Consider the following 18,332-nt stretch of genomic DNA (forward strand, 5'->3'; position numbering starts at 1 on the left):
GCCTGTCCCCAATACGGCAAACTGTGTACAACATTCTCCTAAAAGCGCCCTCTTTGATCCAACTGCATCCAGCCTATTACGGGGGACAGAATCACCTATGACGGTGAATATGCACAAATTAGAACAAAGGTAACCCAATCTGAAAGCTTTGGATCCGCTCCTGAATTTAAAATATACGGGGCACTTCTCCCATCTGAGCCCTATAGAGGGCGCCATCACTTGAAAACTCTTTGTATTGTTGACCTTCTTGGTCATAGCTTAGTGTCAGAATGTACACTTATTTTTTGTAATGGCCTAGTACAGTACTGTACAGTACGCTAGCAGCTGAGATTCTACACTCTATGCTACAACTAGTAAGCATTGCATAATCAAGCTACAAAATGCTATCAATTCCTAAGTGCCTTCAATTGTGTAAACAAACGAGTAGTATGAGAAATTCTTATCTTCGGGAGCTGTTGAATGTGCGGAATGTAACATTTATTGGATGTCGTAGTTGGGGGGGACTTGTGAAGTTGTGTCAGAAAGAACCAAATGTCAACCTTCCAGATTACAACACTAGCGTCAATGTTCATCAACACAACTTGAAACGTCAGGATAAACCTTCGAACAAGAGATGGGAAGGATTGAAGGATTTACATAAGAGGACAGCGGTAAGTACAGCTAAAAATAACTGTGCATTAATTAAAGATATTGATTTGGGCCTTTATTTCTAAAGAATTGGTTGCGAGCCCCCCACCAGACGGTGTTCATATACTATATAGTGTGAATGTGTGGTCGGGCCCTAGCCTAGGCCTACATGATAAAATCATGGGCTTGGAGAGTCGTTCAAGCCTAGCATTTCTCGAGTACTAGTAATGACAACCAATGGGGGTGTTTATACCCAATCATACACACACTCCCAAACGGGGCAGTCCACGCACTCCCCCTGTTGTGAACCATTTCCGGGTCGTCTTGGTCCGGTTCGTCTAAGTGATCGTGGGTTTTCAGTCGTCCCATAGCCGATACATTATTGGTTTAAACAGCGCCCTCTTGTGGACCGAGTTATATCAAAATCTACAAAAAAATGAAGTCAGATTGGTGTTATTGCATTTAATTAAATTCTGAGAATTGCAGGTCAATAACTTTCATTGTCCTTTGGTTGGTGAGCATGCAGTTTGCAATCTCGGCCAATTCTTATCTCATAATACAGTTTATGTATAATGTCTATTATGCCTATTATAAAACAATGTTTGGAGTAATTCTTTTTACTCTCGCACATTCTGGGATTAGTCCATGGTATATTGGCTCTATTAATTACAACAACACCACGTGGTGCTAGTTTGTATCAAGTTCTTTTTTACTATGAACTTATGAAAAGGACGATACTTACATTTGTACCTTGAATATTTTTCAAACAGGGTTCACTTATTCCAGAAACACTTAAAGAAATGGATGTGAACAAGGACTTTCAGACAACAGCTTCTAATCTACGTAACATGGGACAGGCCAAGCTTACAAGAGATGAACGGAAGAAGAGACAGAGGGCGCTTGATAACCTTAATATTCCCACCTTCCATGAGTTTATTAGGCAGTATAGTCAAAATTCTTCTAAAGGTGAGTTATTATAAACATTTGGATTTACAAATGTCGGTGATGTTTACCGTTTTGGCTTATACTTTCAAATAGTGCATTTTCATGTAATTTTGTATGCAAAAAAACGTTGATGAATATGAATATGTTTTTCTTGATTCAACATCTTACCACAGTTTGACCACGTATTGTTTTGTTACAGCAGACTTGGAGAAGCTCCTGCAGAAAACCGATATTGAGGTATTACAACTTAATATTGGTCTGTATTGCAATCAAGCATGTACTCATTGCCATGTTGAGTCCTCACCAAGGAGAAAGGAAATGATGACTAGAGAGACTGCTGAAAGATGTCTTGAAATCTTGAAGAATAGCCCATCTGTACATACACTTGACCTCACTGGTAAGAAAGTTTAGCTCTTGAGGTTATGAACTTAACTCACTTTTAAAACGGTTAGTTTAAGGTAGGTCATATTATGTTGCTGCGGAGCTTTTGGAAATCTTCACGATTATTTTACCTGACATTTTACTTGAATTGACCACACTGATCGCCAAGTGCTTTAAGCAAGTATTCACAATGTTAATGTAGTTATTATATTAACGGCAAAGGGTGTTTTGCTTGACGGGTGTCTGCGCATTACTGATCAGACAGTTTGTGTGAAATCCCAGTTCACACTTCACGCAATAAATCAATTGTTTTTGCTTTTGTTTCTTTACTTTACTGCAGGTGGGGCGCCAGAACTTGCAACAGAATTCAAGTTTCTTGCCAAAGGTGGGCGAGATCTCGGACGTGATGTTATTGACCGATGTAATCTCACTGCACTTCTAGAACCTGGACATGAGAAGACGGCAGAATTCCTAGCAGAAAATAATATCATTGTTGTAGCTTCTTTGCCGTGTTATAGGTTCTAAACATTTAAAGCATAAAGGTTGACGTTTATGTGTCTTGTTATAGGTACTAAACATTGATATCAGTGATTTAATTAAAATCCAAATAAAATTGGTGTTATTAATAATTCTCTTCCAGTGCGAAGAATGTGAACACACAGCGAGGGAGCGGTGTGTTTGATAAGAGTATTCAAGCCCTACTCATGCTGAATCAACTTGGATATGGGAAGGATGATAGTAAGCTCAGACTGGACCTCGTGTATAACCCACTCGGTAAGAATTTATTATCAGAATTTAGGGATCTAAATAATATAGTGATTCACATGAAAAGTTTGACGGTTGAACAAGTCAACATTTTATTGATGAATGAAAGGAAACAGTCGGACGAGGAAAGGTTGAACATTTTTCATTCTAAAAAGTAATTCTCCTTCATTTTGGTCTTCTCCTAGGTGGGTTTTTGCCTCCAGCTCAAGCAGATCTAGAAATGAAATACAAAAAAGAATTGTGGGAAACCTTTGGGATTGAGTTTAACAACTTGTACACCATAACCAACATGCCTATCAAGAGATTTGCAGACTTCTTATACCGCCGGTGAGTTCATTGCTTGAAAATACAGGTCAAGTGTCTTTACTGAAGAACACACATGTACTAAAATATGTAATTTTATTTGATAGGTGTACTCAAACTTGTATTAAATGATTTTGAGTTACTATTTTTGTTTACTTTACAGAAATGAATTAGAAGGATACATGAACCTGTTGGTAAGAAACTTCAATCCAGGTTCAATGACAGGCCTGATGTGTCGAAACCACCTCAACATAAATTACGATGGAAAGCTGTTTGATTGTGATTTCAATCAGCAACTGGACCTGCCAATCTATCAACGTCGCTCCAGATCAAAGGGTAGGCCCGGCCATTAATAGATAGTAAACGTTCAGTTCGAATGCATGCATTTTTGAGAGTAGGCCTATGTCAAGCTTGTTTCTTATTGTCTGTGTCTTGTTTTATTTATTCCAAGATGCACCAGGAGGCAAGATACAATCTGCTCCATCTGTATGGGATATCGCATCGACAGAAGACTTGAAACAGTTATACATAGCAACAGATAATCACTGTTTTGGCTGTACTGCAGGCATGGGTTCTAGCTGCCAGGGAACTACAGTGTGATTTATTGGCAGGTTGTTGGAGCTATAGGAGAAAGGACCGTTGGACTATCTCTGTAAACAAGTCTTGTGTTACAATGTCTCTTCAGAGCTCGGTGTTAACTGCCTGTCATTTCTCAGTCAGGGCAGTCAGAGCAGAGTCAGAGGCGCAAGTCACTTGGGTTGAGGACGAGTCGCAAGACTTAACAATAGTATTTTTATTTTTGAATAATATAACTATACGTTAAGTTTATCCATATTGGTACAATTCATCCATTTGGCCTGCGAGGTACGATTTGTGATTGTTACAATAAAAATGTTATGATGAAATGATTTATGTTTACAATTATATTGTGTACCGATGATAAATGTGCAGATTTTACGTTTAAATCATCCGTACCGCCGTAGGGCGAGGCAACAATTGTAACAAGTTAAAGTTTGAAAATTGTAAAATACTATACAAAATATATATATCTTTTTGTATCAATGTTTTTTTTCTCAGTTGAGTCCCGAACATTCTGAGTACCAAAGGTGGAGAACTGTACAGATGGCTGCACTCTAGTCCTATATATAATTTTCTTCCTGCATGGTTAAAGTTCTCGTGGCCTAAGTCCAAGTCCTAGACCATTGGGACTTAGTGAAGTTAAAGTCCCAGTGGTCTGAGTCCCTATGAAGTTAAGTAGTTATTGTACGAAAGCTCATAAATGTTCTGAATCCATGGAGGTACCTCCATGTTAAAGGCAGTGCCACCACTACCTTCCATGTGTAAAGGTATATGCTTTTTCGGACTTTGTTTTATAACAGATAACATGATTTTGTACTTGTGTGGCTGTTAACAGACGTTATTGGTTAAAGGTCTTGCTTGGACACAAAGGGTCAGTCCACGATTAAAAGGAGGGGTGTACAAATTAATGAAGGCTTTGGTTAAACAATATTTTTGAATCTGCTTGTCTTCTTAAACACTTCTACTGATGAAATTATTAAAAAGATCTAAAGTATTGTGTTTTTCCGCTAGTAAAGACATTCAAAATTATGACACTGTAAAATGTATGTTTCGTGTAACCCCCCCCCCCCCCTATGCAATAATAGTCGAGTCTGAGTTGAGTTGTAAAAACAACTCGCTTCCTCCGTGACGATGGGCGATTCCAATACATAAACAGGAAATGCGTGTACCGTGATCCTTACAAGTGTGTTTTAGAATATCACATGTACACTGTACATGCTTGTCCAGTATACATGTACAAACAGGAAAAATGAAAACATAACATCATGTAACACGGAAATCTTCCTCCACGTGGTAATTGCTTCTTTTCTCTCAATAAGTTTGGGTTTCTAAAGTTTGAATTAGGAAAAGGTGTTTGGTGTTTGTGGACAACGAAAATTGTTTGATTGCCCGAAGGAAACTGGAATTCAGATGGTGTGAAAATGGAAAGAGCTGACCTACTGGGGATCAAGAAATCGAAGCATGGTTGGGTGAGTGGTTGGTTTTATTATTTTAAGTTGGTACAATCTAAGTCTTGCGAATGTGAGTTGAAATACCATACTCTTTATCTCGAGATCCTTTTCAAAACATTCTTGTTGCAAAGAGAATGTTTTTCGTGTAGTAGGCCTACTTAAGATTAACACCTCTGCACTTAATGACCTTAAAGGTGACTTCATGTGAACCATGGGGTAGAATTAGTTATACCTAGCTATGTTTGAACCCTCGATGTTTGAACCGTAGAAGGGAAACCTTAATAAATAAACTGTGAGTCAATTTCAACAGATGTGTTTTATTTTAGAGTATTCATGAAGGTTGATTTGTACGGTTTTAAATCAGAAACAAATGACAAGGAAAGCTCCATGTTGAATTGCTTCGTAAACTTCTAGTCACAAATGTTTGTGGTGTTAATAGTGTATATAAAATGAATAATACTTAATGTTGTAGTTTTTATTCTAATTTTCATTCTCAGATTAAATGATTCTTCAGTTCATACAATGTCTACGTAGTTGGTGATCACGTTCTCGTGGACTCTTATGCGTCTATATTGCTGGTAATTTGAGCCACTCGACCTACATTACATAAACATGTGACGTCGCTGTCAGTTGCTGTATAAACAATTGGAACGTTTACTATTGAAGTCGCACCAGCAGTTTGTCGACAAGAATAATATTATTATTAAGAAAGAAGCCCAGGATGGACTCCAATAGCACCATGGCTGATCTTGGAGCTCATGCTGCCGTTGTGACGAGAATGACGTCAAAGGATCGTGAAGGAGGACAGCAAACAGATTCTAACGGGTATGTAAAGTCTGTACCACTCATTAAAAGTACCTTCACGTTAACCATGAAGCACATGAAGCCGAGTTCTACTCCTTTTTAGTCATTCTTCAGATGCGCAATGCGTATTTATTTGTTTCATTGGGTAAATCCTTGCTCTTTGTGGTTTGTGGCATTATTTCATTTCTGTATCCCCTGACCCTTCCTCTATGCCCTTAACTTTCCTCTACTCTATGCTTACCCTCTCTGTATTAGTCTTGAAACCAAAATGATGATGACGTTTCAAGATGTTTCTACCCCTGACCTCTTTGCCCACAGACCATCGAGTCATAATTATCTCTATGCCATGACCATCGAGTTCTTTCTCTTTATGCTATGACTATTGCACCTCAAAACATCACCCATTATTATCACCCCCGTCTTCTAGAAGGTCATCTCCATTGAAGTTGTTCCCCGGCCCCTATCTACACCGTTATTGAGATAGCTTGACCTTTAACCTCGGCCGGCAATCATCAGCGTGTGTCGTGTCCTTTGCGGTGGTATCACATGACAAATCTCAACATGTGTTCCAGACTGATAAACAGTTTGACTCGCACTTTCCCCCATAAATGGGGCAAGATGAAAATTACAAAATGTTTCTCCTGAAAAGAAGTAAACGCTGAAAAACTGATCATGTGTAGTTTTTCCCCTCAAGCGTCATTTAAAAAAGTGAAAACTGAGTGTTCTTTTACGAGTGCGTGTCGTTATTTTTATAGTAGACCTTTACTAACTAATGACACTTTGAAATATAGATCTTAAAATTTGCCGCAGAAATTCTTTATTCAACATTCAAAATAAACACACAATACGGGGAAATAATTATGCACAAGTGATATGCAGCATTTAAACAATGAAATGTTAATGGAATCCTATTTATTTTCCTTCTCCACAGAGAGACTGTTGATGAAGTACTAAATGTCCATCCATCCTTCTTAGAATGTTCCGGTTGCAATGAATCAATTCATGAACGCTACTTCTTACGAGCTATGGATAAATACTGGCATGAAGACTGCTTAGCATGCGACCTCTGTCAATGTCGACTTGGTGAAGTAGATTGTTACTTATACATCAAGATGGGTCGGAAACTGTGTAAACGAGATTACCTCAGGTAAGATGGGTCGGAAACTGTGTAAACGAGATAACCTCAGGTAAGGCCTCTATCGGTAGAAAGTTGCTCAACTCCTTACTATTAGTATGGGCGTTGGACTTTCTATGGGTAGGAAGAAACTATATAATATTGTAAACTCATTGCGGGTACGACCATGTGTAAATCCCTTTTGTGGGAGTGTTGGCCACGTTTCGAACAGTATACTCTGCTTGTCTTCATGAGAAAGGGGGTGTATTTACTGCCATTGAATGATAACAAGATGTAGTTATTTGTCGACTACCTTTTGTCAACTGTTGCTATTCTATTATTCCTATTTTTTAACAGAATATTTCTAGTCTTTAAATTATTGCTCTATAATGTATTCATAACGACACATTTTCGTTTCTATTATTTCACCGTTAGATTGTTTGCTCCGAGTGGTGTTTGTTCAGCATGTAACCGATCTATACCAGCTTATGATCTCGTTATGACAGTTACACCTGGACGGGTGTTTCACCTCGAGTGCTTCAAATGCTCACAATGTGAAAAACATTTCTGTGTTGGTGATAAATATTACCTGATGGGATCAAATATCGTCTGTGAGGATCATTGAAGGTTCAAACAACATGGAAACAAAACAAGAAGTCTCCAAATTATAAATGTCTAAGAAGTCACAACTTGTTTAACTTGCGGATATAATCAAGTCCATGTGACAATCTGTTTGGGATGAGTCTGAAAAGATCCGGTGTGGTCTCGACGTTTCGAACAGTTTTCTCTGCTCGTCTCCAGAATGTTCTGAAGACGTACCCGCATTTGTACAAAATGATGGTCCAGAAGAGAGCCATTGAAATAGTAGTATGGGACATTATGAAGAAGGAACTTCCATTCAGTTACAAAATAATATTTGGTTGATTATAACTTTAGCCTGTGGATTACTCGTCACTAATAGAGTGCTCGTCACTAATAGAGTGCTTGTCACTAATAGAGTTCTCCACCCGCCTTCAGTCCTGACAGCTCCAGCCCCTGATAACTGCCTAATCATCGGATGCTACAAGATGTACCTTATGACCTCGCAATTGTTTTACATGGAGATTCGCGGTCAATTCACATGTACATTGTGCATATAAAACATAGTGGTTAAATACAACATTACCATGTACAAACAATTTGCTCAGGCTGCATACAGACGATCTAAAGTGCAAGGTGACAACTAAAATTTGCATCACCTCGGACAATTCAGGAAAGCTTACGTCATTGCACGTTTATCCGATGAGATCAATGTTGCGGATAAAGACAGTAGACCAGTTTATATGTGACAACAGAGGGTGCCACCGCCCCGTCTTATAAATAGCCAAAATCTTTATACTTGTTTTTAGCTACAACCCATTTCACCAAAATGCCCCCCCCCCCACCCTCATAATGCAATTTTACAGTTTAAGTACATCTTAGTGATATTGTATTTTTGATAGTGTTGAAATAAATTTATAAGTCAATACAATGTAAACACAGTCACTGCGTTCGTTGAATTCGTTGCTTTTACAATATTGAGGGTTTTAAGACGTCAACCCCCCGCTCCCGTCCCCTCTACCTTGGTCCTTGGTTCGCTGCTAATTAACTCTCTTATGACATTATTTGGTGTTGTCGAATACTGTGCACATGTTTTATGGGTGTAACTGAATTGTAACTGAAACGAATGCACGCATCACTTAGTCCAAGAGGAGGGAAAGATAGAAAGTTGCATGAGATAGAAACCGTTTTTATTACATGAAACTGATGAAACTGATGTGAATGACACATCCCCATGGTTTATCTAAATTTGCATCCTCGGAGGGCAAATATTGTGTGTAACTTATGTTTGGCCTTTTTGTACGCACCGGGACTGGTAGGCCTATCTTGGACCCGAAGAAAACAAAGTGTGTCGTTTATCTTTGCTTGGACTGAGGAGCTTTATATTAAGAGAGTTGAGAACAGTTGTCTTTGGTCACATGGTTGCTGGACGCATTCATTTCGGTCCAAATCCAAATGCAGCACACTGCAATTCGAGTGCACTAGTTTAGCACCCCGTATTCGGGCCGGGCAGGGTGCCGACACTCGTCTAATCGCAAGTTCGGACTGAGTTGATAGCGCCCTCTGTTGATTTTTACTGGTCAATATTATTCAACGTTTTCTGAACTACAGTCTTTGCTTTGTGATCAAAGGCCTTTATTTTGTTTTCCACAGAACTCCGGAAAGTGCTGAGCAGTGCTTACACACAACCGGGTAAGGGTAAAACCAAATGTTGATGTTCTTTATCTGACCTGTTATTAATGTAACATAATTATATTTGTAACAGTGATCAATGTGATGCCACTAGTGTCTTCTTGCTCTATGGTTAGGCTAACGGGCTTAGCTGCTAAGAACGAAAAGCAGCTAAGCCCTTAAAAATGATGCTTACTGGAATATGGTTACCAGCCTTAATACCATGTCACATGCACACATTTGTGACTGGTATCTTGCTAATTTCTGCTTAGCAGAAAATCTTTAAGCAACATTTTCTGCTTAAGCAGCTCAGTGAAATTGGGCCCTTGTGTGCTTGTGCCATCGGTTTCAGTTGGAACTCGGTGAGGGGTAAAAGTCAACGTGATGGGTTTTGTGTTCCTGTGTGTGGTTGAATTGTTCTTAAGGGGATCCCTTTGCGCAGTGATCCCGTTGGGCAGCGACTACTCGGTGATTCATTCTCACAGTGATCCCGTTGGGCAGCGACTACTCAGTGATTCATTCTCACAGTGATCCCGTTGGGCAGCGACTACTCGGTGATTCATTCTCACAGTGATCCCGTTGGGCAGCGACTACTCGGTGATTCATTCTCACAGTGATCCCGTTGGGCAGCGACTACTCGGTGATTCATTCTCACAGTGATCCCGTTGGGCAGCGACTACTCGGTGATTCATTCTCACCGTGATCCCGTTGGGCAGCGACTACTCGGTGATTCATTCTCACAGTGATCCCGTTGCGCAGTGATCCCGCTGCGCAATGCTTGGGCAAACATTTTTATCGTTTGCTTATTCTGTATCGATTTATCGTTGCCCTTTTTCATTTGCAAAGTTTGTAGGTAGACTTTTTTTAGTCTAATACACAAACAGCCTTATGTACCACATGCAAAGCCAGTTGTTTCCGGTGTCCCTTTCTTCCTAACCCATTAAAAGAAACACAATTTTGGTTTCCATGTCTAAATCTCCTACTTGAAACCTCATGAATAAGGGTGAGTGTTTGTCCATTTAAGCGACTTCAGAAGTCACCAAATCAACTCTTAATACCTAACTTAAATACAAACTGGACCCCCATACACTAGTACGTGCTTAAAGGAACTAACTGAACCATTGATCAGAGTGGTTTTCGGATCATGCATGAAGATTTCCATTTCGTTGTTGGAGATTTCATTGATTGATCGGATCAGATGGTTATGTACGCCCATTATACACTAAGAAGAATACGTAAAAAGCATACATGAGAAAGTTAATGCCCATGGGGTTTCCACAAAAAGAAGACATCATGATGACCGGTAAGGCCGTGTAGTAAATTGACCTATCTTCCATTTCTGTTTCTCGATCATTTCTGTTTAGACTTGCTCCCCCCCCCCCCAGACCGTCCCCTCCATAAGGTAGTGGTTACATTTCCCGAGCCTCGCCTTGTGATTGTCGACTGTCAACTGTTGAATGTAGAGCCACAATCAATGGTAGACACATTGTTTCGTGTCCATTGATGTAGTAGTTATCAAAATGTTAATGATAGCTGCGTGTTAACGATGAACGACAACTGCTTGAGTTTATCAAATTTTACAAGATCTGCAAAGAGTTACTCAATAGTTGTCCTTAATTGGTGTCTTTGTAACAAACTGGACTTTCCTGTACACAGTTAATTTTAACTGATTTCCCAATGTATGGTGGATGCCATGGGAAGAGAAAGCTTCTTTAAGATTGTGTATTTTAGCTGGAGTGGATAACATCACGAAGGAGTAAAAACACAACACCATTGAAGCTTTACTTTCACATTATCCTCGGTATTTATCAAGTTGACATTTTGGCTTAACACCCATTTAAGAATTGTGTTCCCCATTCAGTCCTGGTGTACCCATAAGATGACCGGTTTGCCGAGGCTACCGTGGAGACAAATAAAGACATCTTTAGAAGCGATGAGTACACGTCGTTGGTGAAATGAACAATAAAGATTGTTTGGGGCAGTAAAGGGTGGAAGATGGAGACTAATGCGTCTGCATTGATACAGTTTGTATAAATCAAATCACAGTCAATCAATCAATCAATCAATCAATCAATCAGTCAATCAAATCAATCAAACCAGTCAATCATTAGTCAAGTATTAGTTGACAATGTTCAACTCAATTCAATTCATCTTTAATGGTCCCACCATGAAGGAAAATTACTTTGCATACATGCAATACCTGAAACAATAAACACACAACAGACTTTATATCACTTTTAGTTTGAAGCATGCTACCAATGGCAGGTATTGGTAATCGAATCAGAGCATTCTGATCGGACAAAAACTCTTGTTGAAGCATTAAATGTACGATAAAAGTGTACTTCGTGCTTGGTTTGTCGATCGTTCCATTAATTGATGAAAGGGCACTATACACTGATCCTTCACCTGTAGGTCTCTTTCACCTTTTTAGTATTCGCATTTTTGAGACCGTTAAAACTGTACCAACAGATAATTAACTCGTTAAACAAAAATTAATCGTTTACATATTTTGGGTGAAAGTAAAGGGTTGCGTTGGTTGGATAGTACTTTATGATCACCAGCCGATGTTTTGGGAGAAGGGTTGCGTTGGTTGGATAGTACTTTATGATCACCAGCCGATGTTTTGGGTGAAAGTAAAGGGTTGCGTTGGTTGGATATGATCACCAGCCGATGTTTTGGGTGAAAGTAAAGGGTTGCGTTGGTTGGATAGTACTTTATGATCACCAGCCGATGTTTTGGGTGAAAGTAAAGGGTTGCGTTGGTTGGATAGTACTTTATGATCACCAGCCGATGTTTTGGGTGAAAGTAAAGGGTTGCGTTGGTTGGATAGTACTTTATGATCACCAGCCGATGTTTTGGGTGAAAGTAAAGGGTTGCGTTGGTTGGATAGTACTTTATGATCACCAGCCGATGTTTTCATCATCAATATTATTCCCATCACCCAAATACAACAATGTCATTTTATTAGAATCAGGTCTAAATACATATACATCGATTGTTGCTAAGAGTTTTCCGGCTTCGTCTCTGCAAGAATTCCTGATTATTCAATGCTTGATTGTTCTTTTGTATGTGCAAAGTTTGCCCAAGTCTTGAAACGCTTGTCAACGCAACAACAATAATTGTGTCGTTGTATACAGAAAGCCGTGCCGTACTGCGATTAGCTGTGTTGACAGTGTTATTGTACTCATGCCTCCATAATACAGGCTCTTTTTGACAGTGTGACTGTGAAAGACTTATTGTCATAATACATGTCAATCTGAATCATATGTGTGTTTACTGAGTCTGCTTGGCCACCATTAACCTAGATCTTACACTCTTGAAGACCAAAACTAGAGATATTGAACTTAAAAATGTAACCAGCGTATACACAGGCTGGTAATCCTTCATAAATTTCGGTGGAAAGTAATATATAATAAAAGAAATCCTGGATTTGAAAAGAAATATGTAACCAATAAGTATTAACAATACGTTTTAAGTGACATATCTTCATCTTTTAATCAATCGCAGTTAGAGTTCACTGCCAAAGTCACTTTAATTATATAAAAATATGAGTTTGTTCTTTAATGAAGATAATGTTATGGACCTAACTCCCACTTGAGTCAAGCAAACAAAATGATTATGCTGTGAAGCTTTTATTTCTGAAATAAACGGAGAGATAAAAGTAATAAAGATGAATGCAAGACTAAAATATGTGCATCAATCCCATCAGGAAACCAACCCAGTTCTGCACTATAGATAATTATTCCTGTCTGTATTCAGGCTTAACCGTCCACATCTATGTATAGAGCTATAATCAACATATAGCTTTGTTATTATGATAAACTCGTTACCAGAAAATTAGAAAGTTGTAACAGCTGTGTTTATAGTCACGGTTCAACACTGTATAAAAATTTACTTTATTTGGAACTTTGAAACTTCATCGATTCATATGATGATTTCTATGACTATATTGTATATCATTAACGTTGCGTGTATATGCAGTGAAAGTCACGTGTCATGATTACGTCAGAAGTCTTATTTCAACAGGTGGTATTCTTCGGACGAAAGTTTCATCTGGAAATTAAAACAAATAGAAACAGTTCGTTTCAAATCGAATTATTCCCCATTGCCGTCCCACAAAAGTAATCAAAGTCTATGAAATTTTGCCACTTGGCGCTGGATGAGTCGATATGACCATGTGCGCATGAACACCACTTGAAAACTCCTTGACGACCATACCGTTGTCTGCAGTCCGCTCAACAACAAAAATCACACATTTTTCCCGCCAAAAGATCAATACCTGTCACTTTGAGATTTGTTGAAGTAAATAACGATGAGATTCAATTAGACAATTATTAAACCTCAACACCATCTGCAACCAATTTAATCAACTTGTTAACAATGTTACTCGCTGTAGGCAGTTTGGAACCAGTTAGCATTCGTATATAGAGTATCAGGGTCTACCAACATAGGACCCTCTACTTGAAAAACTTGAATTGAAGTTTATTCTTTTACATTACATCTCAACACTTCTAGTGCTGATGACCCTGTTGTAGAAAGTGATTTTCCGTCCGTAAGGCCTTAAACGCGCTTTTTAGTGTTAAGTTTTTGTATATTAGGTTTGCGGTAACACCATGTGTGTATCTACTTGCCAGGTAGAGTTTGTTCTTAGAGAACTCTTTTGCTGTATTCTACTGCCGCGGAGTAGATAATCGGATGTTCGGGAGACTTTTTTTTTTACTATTACCAGGGCGGATGGTATAGAAAATTGACTGCACTACTACTTTAGCTTATAGGATCGTAATTAACTGTACTGCCGCGGAGTCAGTTCTGAATTGGTCTGAACGTTTCGACTAGCTTTCTTTAGTCATCGTCAGGAGACTGTTTAGTTTTTATTGTTAATCTGGAGAGGCGGGGCAGGCCAATTAATCGGTAGAAACATTCTGTGTTAGTAGAACGGCCTTATAAAGGTCTGGTCACCTTCCTCCTTACCACTCATTGGCTCGTTTGTTCTTATAGAATTTTTAATATTTGTTTTAGTGTTTTGCGAGAGTGAAGTGTAATAAAATACAAATATAAAATCAGTGGAAGCTGTTCAAACTGACATGTAGTTAGAAGTTATTTGAATCTGTTTCAGTTTGTAGTATTGTTTCGGAGTGCCAACCATAACATCTACCATTTTCTTAATGGAAGTTTGAAATAAAGTGTTTTGCCAGTGCTGCATCCATATCGATAAAACACTACTGTGACTGTAGGCGCTGGAAAGTGTGAACAGTAAACAATAATTCACATCGGATATTTACAAACCTCACTTTACATTTTATTTTTTTATTATTATTAAAAATAGAGACATCTGTTCGTGATTGCTGAGGGTCTTCCTTCATGTTGTGTGAGTCACGTGCACCCAGACAGACCTTTGATGTTTTAACTGGAAACATGAACTCAAAACCTTTTTACTTTATTGATGTATTTATTCATTTAGAAACCTTCTAATTAAAAAAAAGTTAAAAATAGTTAATGGCCTGACGTTTCGACCCTAGCAGAGTCTTTCTCGAAGGCTAAATGACAACACAACAAACATGAACAGGTAACTAAGTGAAAAAAAAGTTAGTTACAATAATAATGGAATTTATATGATAATTTCGGTGTCCATCTGGATCAATGGAATGTTATAATTATATAGTTTTTGTTATAACATGAACTGAGACTGAAATATTCACAATAAGCGTCCACTTATAGACAACACATACAAAGTACACACAAAGGTTCGCCGTGAATGTTTGTTTGAATGTTTACGAGCATTGTGGTTCGTGTTAGCAATATTGCACCTTAAACAAGTACATCTCATTCAGCTTCAACTGTGCACGTGAATGGCACGCGTAGAGGTTTGCGAGTCATCGTCAACCGAATGTTAGATAATACATCTAAATTGTAACTCAACAAAATAAACAAACATGTCGTGTTTTTCTCGGTTTTGGCGACAAGAAGAAGTATTGGAATGCTCAAAACAGAAATTTCCTTTTTAAATTAATAATAAAACAAGACTGGTCACCAATGGACGTACAAAGATTATTCTGTTGGTCATTATTCCTATAGCAGTGAGACAATTGTTGTCCGACATTATGGGTTTGCTGCCATTAGTCGCCCCCCCCCTAGTCCCCTCCCCTCTTCCCGTCAACCCAACACACACCAGTTAAATGTTAATTCCATAAACAATTGTCATTGCACAGTGTTTGTGTTTTAAGGTGGTACGATACCTAGCTAAAGATTTATTTTATTTACAATTTAAATGTAAATCAATGTTCACATTGTTTTGATTTATGTTTGTGTTTCTTTTTGCAATGGGTTTAGAGTGACCAACAAATACTTAGCAAAAAGATAGCGATTTATTAATACTAATGTATTCAAAGATTAGTCTGTGTTTTATTCCAAAACGCCCAGGCGTATTGCTGATGTTAATTTGACTGGAAATAGCACACTGAGATGTAGACTGAATCCGTCACATGTTGCATTAAAGTAACAAAAGAATAACAAATGGAATAATGTATGACCTTTTTGCATTGATATGACAAGTGTTTTATTTCCCATCGGAATCATAGTACACGTGAATAACCAATGAGAATTTCATTCCAAATTAAAATACATATTTCCTGAAAAGAACAAGTTTTATCGAATTATTTCTTTGTGTAATTTCAAGCAATGAAGAAACAGGGGTGTACGTGTTTTAAATGTGGTTTCCATTTTCTGTCTTTGATGGAGAAGTTCACTTAATAACACGGAGTCATTGTCTTTTTTTTTTTTAGTCAACCAGAGTCAACCAGAAAAATAGTATTGAAAACTTCCATATAAATGATTGCATCACAAAAAGACGATTTTACCGGATATGTGTTATTCTCTGTGCGATAACTTGTTTACCTGCCCCATAAACCCAAACTAATATAAAACAGATCGGTGTTTAATTTCAACTTTTGAAAAGCGATGTTAACCGCAATTGAAAGCGACGAACAAGGCTGGATTTGTTTTTTAAACACAACTATCAATAAAATTGACACTTCATCAAACACGAACAAACCTTGTGGTTTCTTTCTACTTGGGAAAATTGACATATGTAGGTAGCGTAGTTTGACCACTCCTTTCTATTGCTAGTTTCCTAAAATACTGTTTCTGATTTTGTGTCACTATTAGCTTTGCCTTCCCGTGTTGATTGGGTGTCATTTACAAAGATATTTGAAACTGATCAATGTTAGGTTTAGACAATGATTGACAAATATTGGTTATTTGTCTATTGCGCCAGCTGATCTTGAGCGGGGCTATATTGTAGGCAGAGTGCTTTGCATTGTCCCCTTCATATTCACTTATTTACTTGCCACTAGACTCTATTCCTGATGTTGGACCATGTTTACTTGCTTCATCGATAAACCCAACCCGCTTGCACCTTGCTGATCGAGGTACTGGTCGCTTTACATCATGGGATAACAGCTGGCTTTGCAACACCATTGAACCCTTTAATTCGTCCAAAAATACTCACCCATTGCCCACACCCGTAATATTCAGATGTGAAATATTTATGAGACGATTTATTTAAAAAAAAAAAATCAAAAATAGCGATTTGGTTTCGTCAACTTTGGGAAATTATTTATAAAGTTTACCATCACACTTTAATTGGCAATATCAACCAAGTATTTAGTCATTTTATACGCTTTTGTTACTTTCTTAATGAGGGCGCTATTTTTTGTAAAATGATCATTAACATCACAACAGATTAATTTATTGCAAATAATTGGTTATTTAATGTTGATAATCCTGAAAGTTATGTATAGTTATAATGATGAGAATAGAATAAAAACTGCATCTGTTCGTAATTACCGTCTATCTATTATGAATTCATTTTGGATATTTTGGGATGGAGATGCAATTGCATTAATTGGTTATTGTGTACGAGCCAGATGTCTTTTTTGTTTGTTTGTGGTTTGTGTTGCCTGCGGGTACTAATTCTTGTAACTATTTACAACGATGACATCATCACCTATTATAATCATACGACCCACACATAGTAGTAGTAGACCTCGGTTTTTATGGCATTTGAGAACGAATATCGAAACGTATAGAGGTGACAAAATTATCCATGTTTGAAACACGCCCCCCCCCCCCAACACACACACAAAGTATCCCTTTCTCCATCCGAGCCTTTGGAACACCACCCCCCCCCCCCCGCCCCTTTTTCATTCAGAAGTTGTATAAAGGCTCCTGACAATGTTTAGAACGCCCGCACTGGTGATCCCAGGCAGTTACAAGCATGCAGTATCCTAAAAGCACATTCATTCAAGCTTTGAATGTTCTCAATTTTTTGGGGGAGATATTAAGCTAGTGACAGCCGGAAGAATGTATCTTGTGATACCGAAGTATTTTCTTCGAGAAGTATTCCTTGTACATGTACATGCGGTGCAGTTTGTCCTGCTCTGTGTGCCATGACCTTGACTCAACCCTGTATTACTTCCTTGTCCCTTTCAAGACACGTCCTTACCAGTTCCAGGTCTGCTATTGGTCAGAAGCGGCTTGATTTGGCTTCTTATGGCTCACAAGTATTGTCCGCTCAAAAAAAAGGAATATTGCAAGTCAAGAGTTTCATCATGATCATGTATATCTTCTGTCAATTGAAACTGAAAGACCAAACCCTTGACCCCGATAGTATCTAATCTCCCCCCCCCCCCAAAAAAAAAAAAAAAAAATACCAAATGAATATTGAGTCTAAGCCAGTTTGAAATCGCACCAACGCTCGTGAAATCCTAAAGTAAGTTTGTTGGTGATACAGTGGTGATAAACTATAGAAAGAAAACACTTTTACAAATTTGTGTTCTGTGACACCGAAGCTGTGTGAGTTAAGTTAAAGGTGTTATTTCCCACCAATATTAGACGTGTTTGTGTTGTTCGAATGGGGCTAACAAGAGCGACATATCACACTTTACTCGTGGGTCGATCACCACTTCGCAGTCTCAGTGACATTATTTAAAAAAAACATCCTTAATGGATTGAAATAATGGTGTTGAAATTTCCCTTCAGTAATCAATGAATGCACGTGTAGTTTATTGTTTAAACGGGACAACAGCTTGCTGAAATGGGTTTAATTGTGAAGA

The 18,332-nt window shown here is 38.3% G+C and overlaps 2 protein-coding genes across 3 annotated transcripts; both read left to right on the top strand.

Annotated features, from left to right (window-relative positions):
• The first annotated feature begins 67 nt into the window (after positions 1–67).
• Positions 68–4,629, top strand: LOC117305188. 2 transcript variants are annotated; one of them, XM_033789995.1, is made up of 8 exons: positions 68–650; positions 1,398–1,593; positions 1,772–1,969; positions 2,294–2,471; positions 2,594–2,727; positions 2,904–3,045; positions 3,185–3,357; positions 3,473–4,629. In XM_033789995.1, exons 1-8 carry the CDS (start codon positions 381–383, stop codon positions 3,619–3,621), a joined length of 1,440 nt encoding a protein of 479 aa, XP_033645886.1. In that variant the 5' UTR covers positions 68–380; the 3' UTR covers positions 3,622–4,629. The 2 variants fall into 2 exon arrangements, with proteins under 2 accessions (XP_033645886.1, XP_033645887.1); XM_033789996.1 differs by having other exon boundaries at positions 1,775–1,969.
• Positions 4,630–4,693: 64 nt separating this feature from the next.
• Positions 4,694–8,480, top strand: LOC117305190 (rhombotin-2-like). Its single transcript, XM_033789997.1, has 4 exons — positions 4,694–5,069; positions 5,549–5,876; positions 6,787–7,002; positions 7,405–8,480. Exons 2-4 carry the CDS (start codon positions 5,773–5,775, stop codon positions 7,592–7,594), a joined length of 510 nt encoding a protein of 169 aa, XP_033645888.1. The 5' UTR covers positions 4,694–5,069; positions 5,549–5,772; the 3' UTR covers positions 7,595–8,480.
• The last annotated feature ends 9,852 nt before the right edge of the window (positions 8,481–18,332 follow it).

This window comes from Asterias rubens, chromosome 22 (assembly GCF_902459465.1).
Source record: "Asterias rubens chromosome 22, eAstRub1.3, whole genome shotgun sequence".
In the NCBI taxonomy this organism is placed as follows: domain Eukaryota; kingdom Metazoa; phylum Echinodermata; class Asteroidea; order Forcipulatida; family Asteriidae; genus Asterias; species Asterias rubens.

What these genes read in the sequence shown, in the direction of transcription:
- LOC117305188 (XM_033789995.1), top strand. Translation starts at nt 381, where the DNA reads ATGCTATCAATTCCTAAGTGCCTTCAATTGTGTAAACAAACGAGTAGT. An exon ending in CCTCGTGTATAACCCACTCG is followed by an intron (nt 2,728 to 2,903) that starts GTAAGAATTTAT and finishes GTCTTCTCCTAG; the next exon opens with GTGGGTTTTTGCCTCCAGCT. An exon ending in GCAGACTTCTTATACCGCCG is followed by an intron (nt 3,046 to 3,184) that starts GTGAGTTCATTG and finishes TTTACTTTACAG; the next exon opens with AAATGAATTAGAAGGATACA.
- LOC117305190 (XM_033789997.1), top strand. Translation starts at nt 5,773, where the DNA reads ATGGACTCCAATAGCACCATGGCTGATCTTGGAGCTCATGCTGCCGTT. An exon ending in CAGCAAACAGATTCTAACGG is followed by an intron (nt 5,877 to 6,786) that starts GTATGTAAAGTC and finishes CCTTCTCCACAG; the next exon opens with AGAGACTGTTGATGAAGTAC. An exon ending in TGTAAACGAGATTACCTCAG is followed by an intron (nt 7,003 to 7,404) that starts GTAAGATGGGTC and finishes TTTCACCGTTAG; the next exon opens with ATTGTTTGCTCCGAGTGGTG.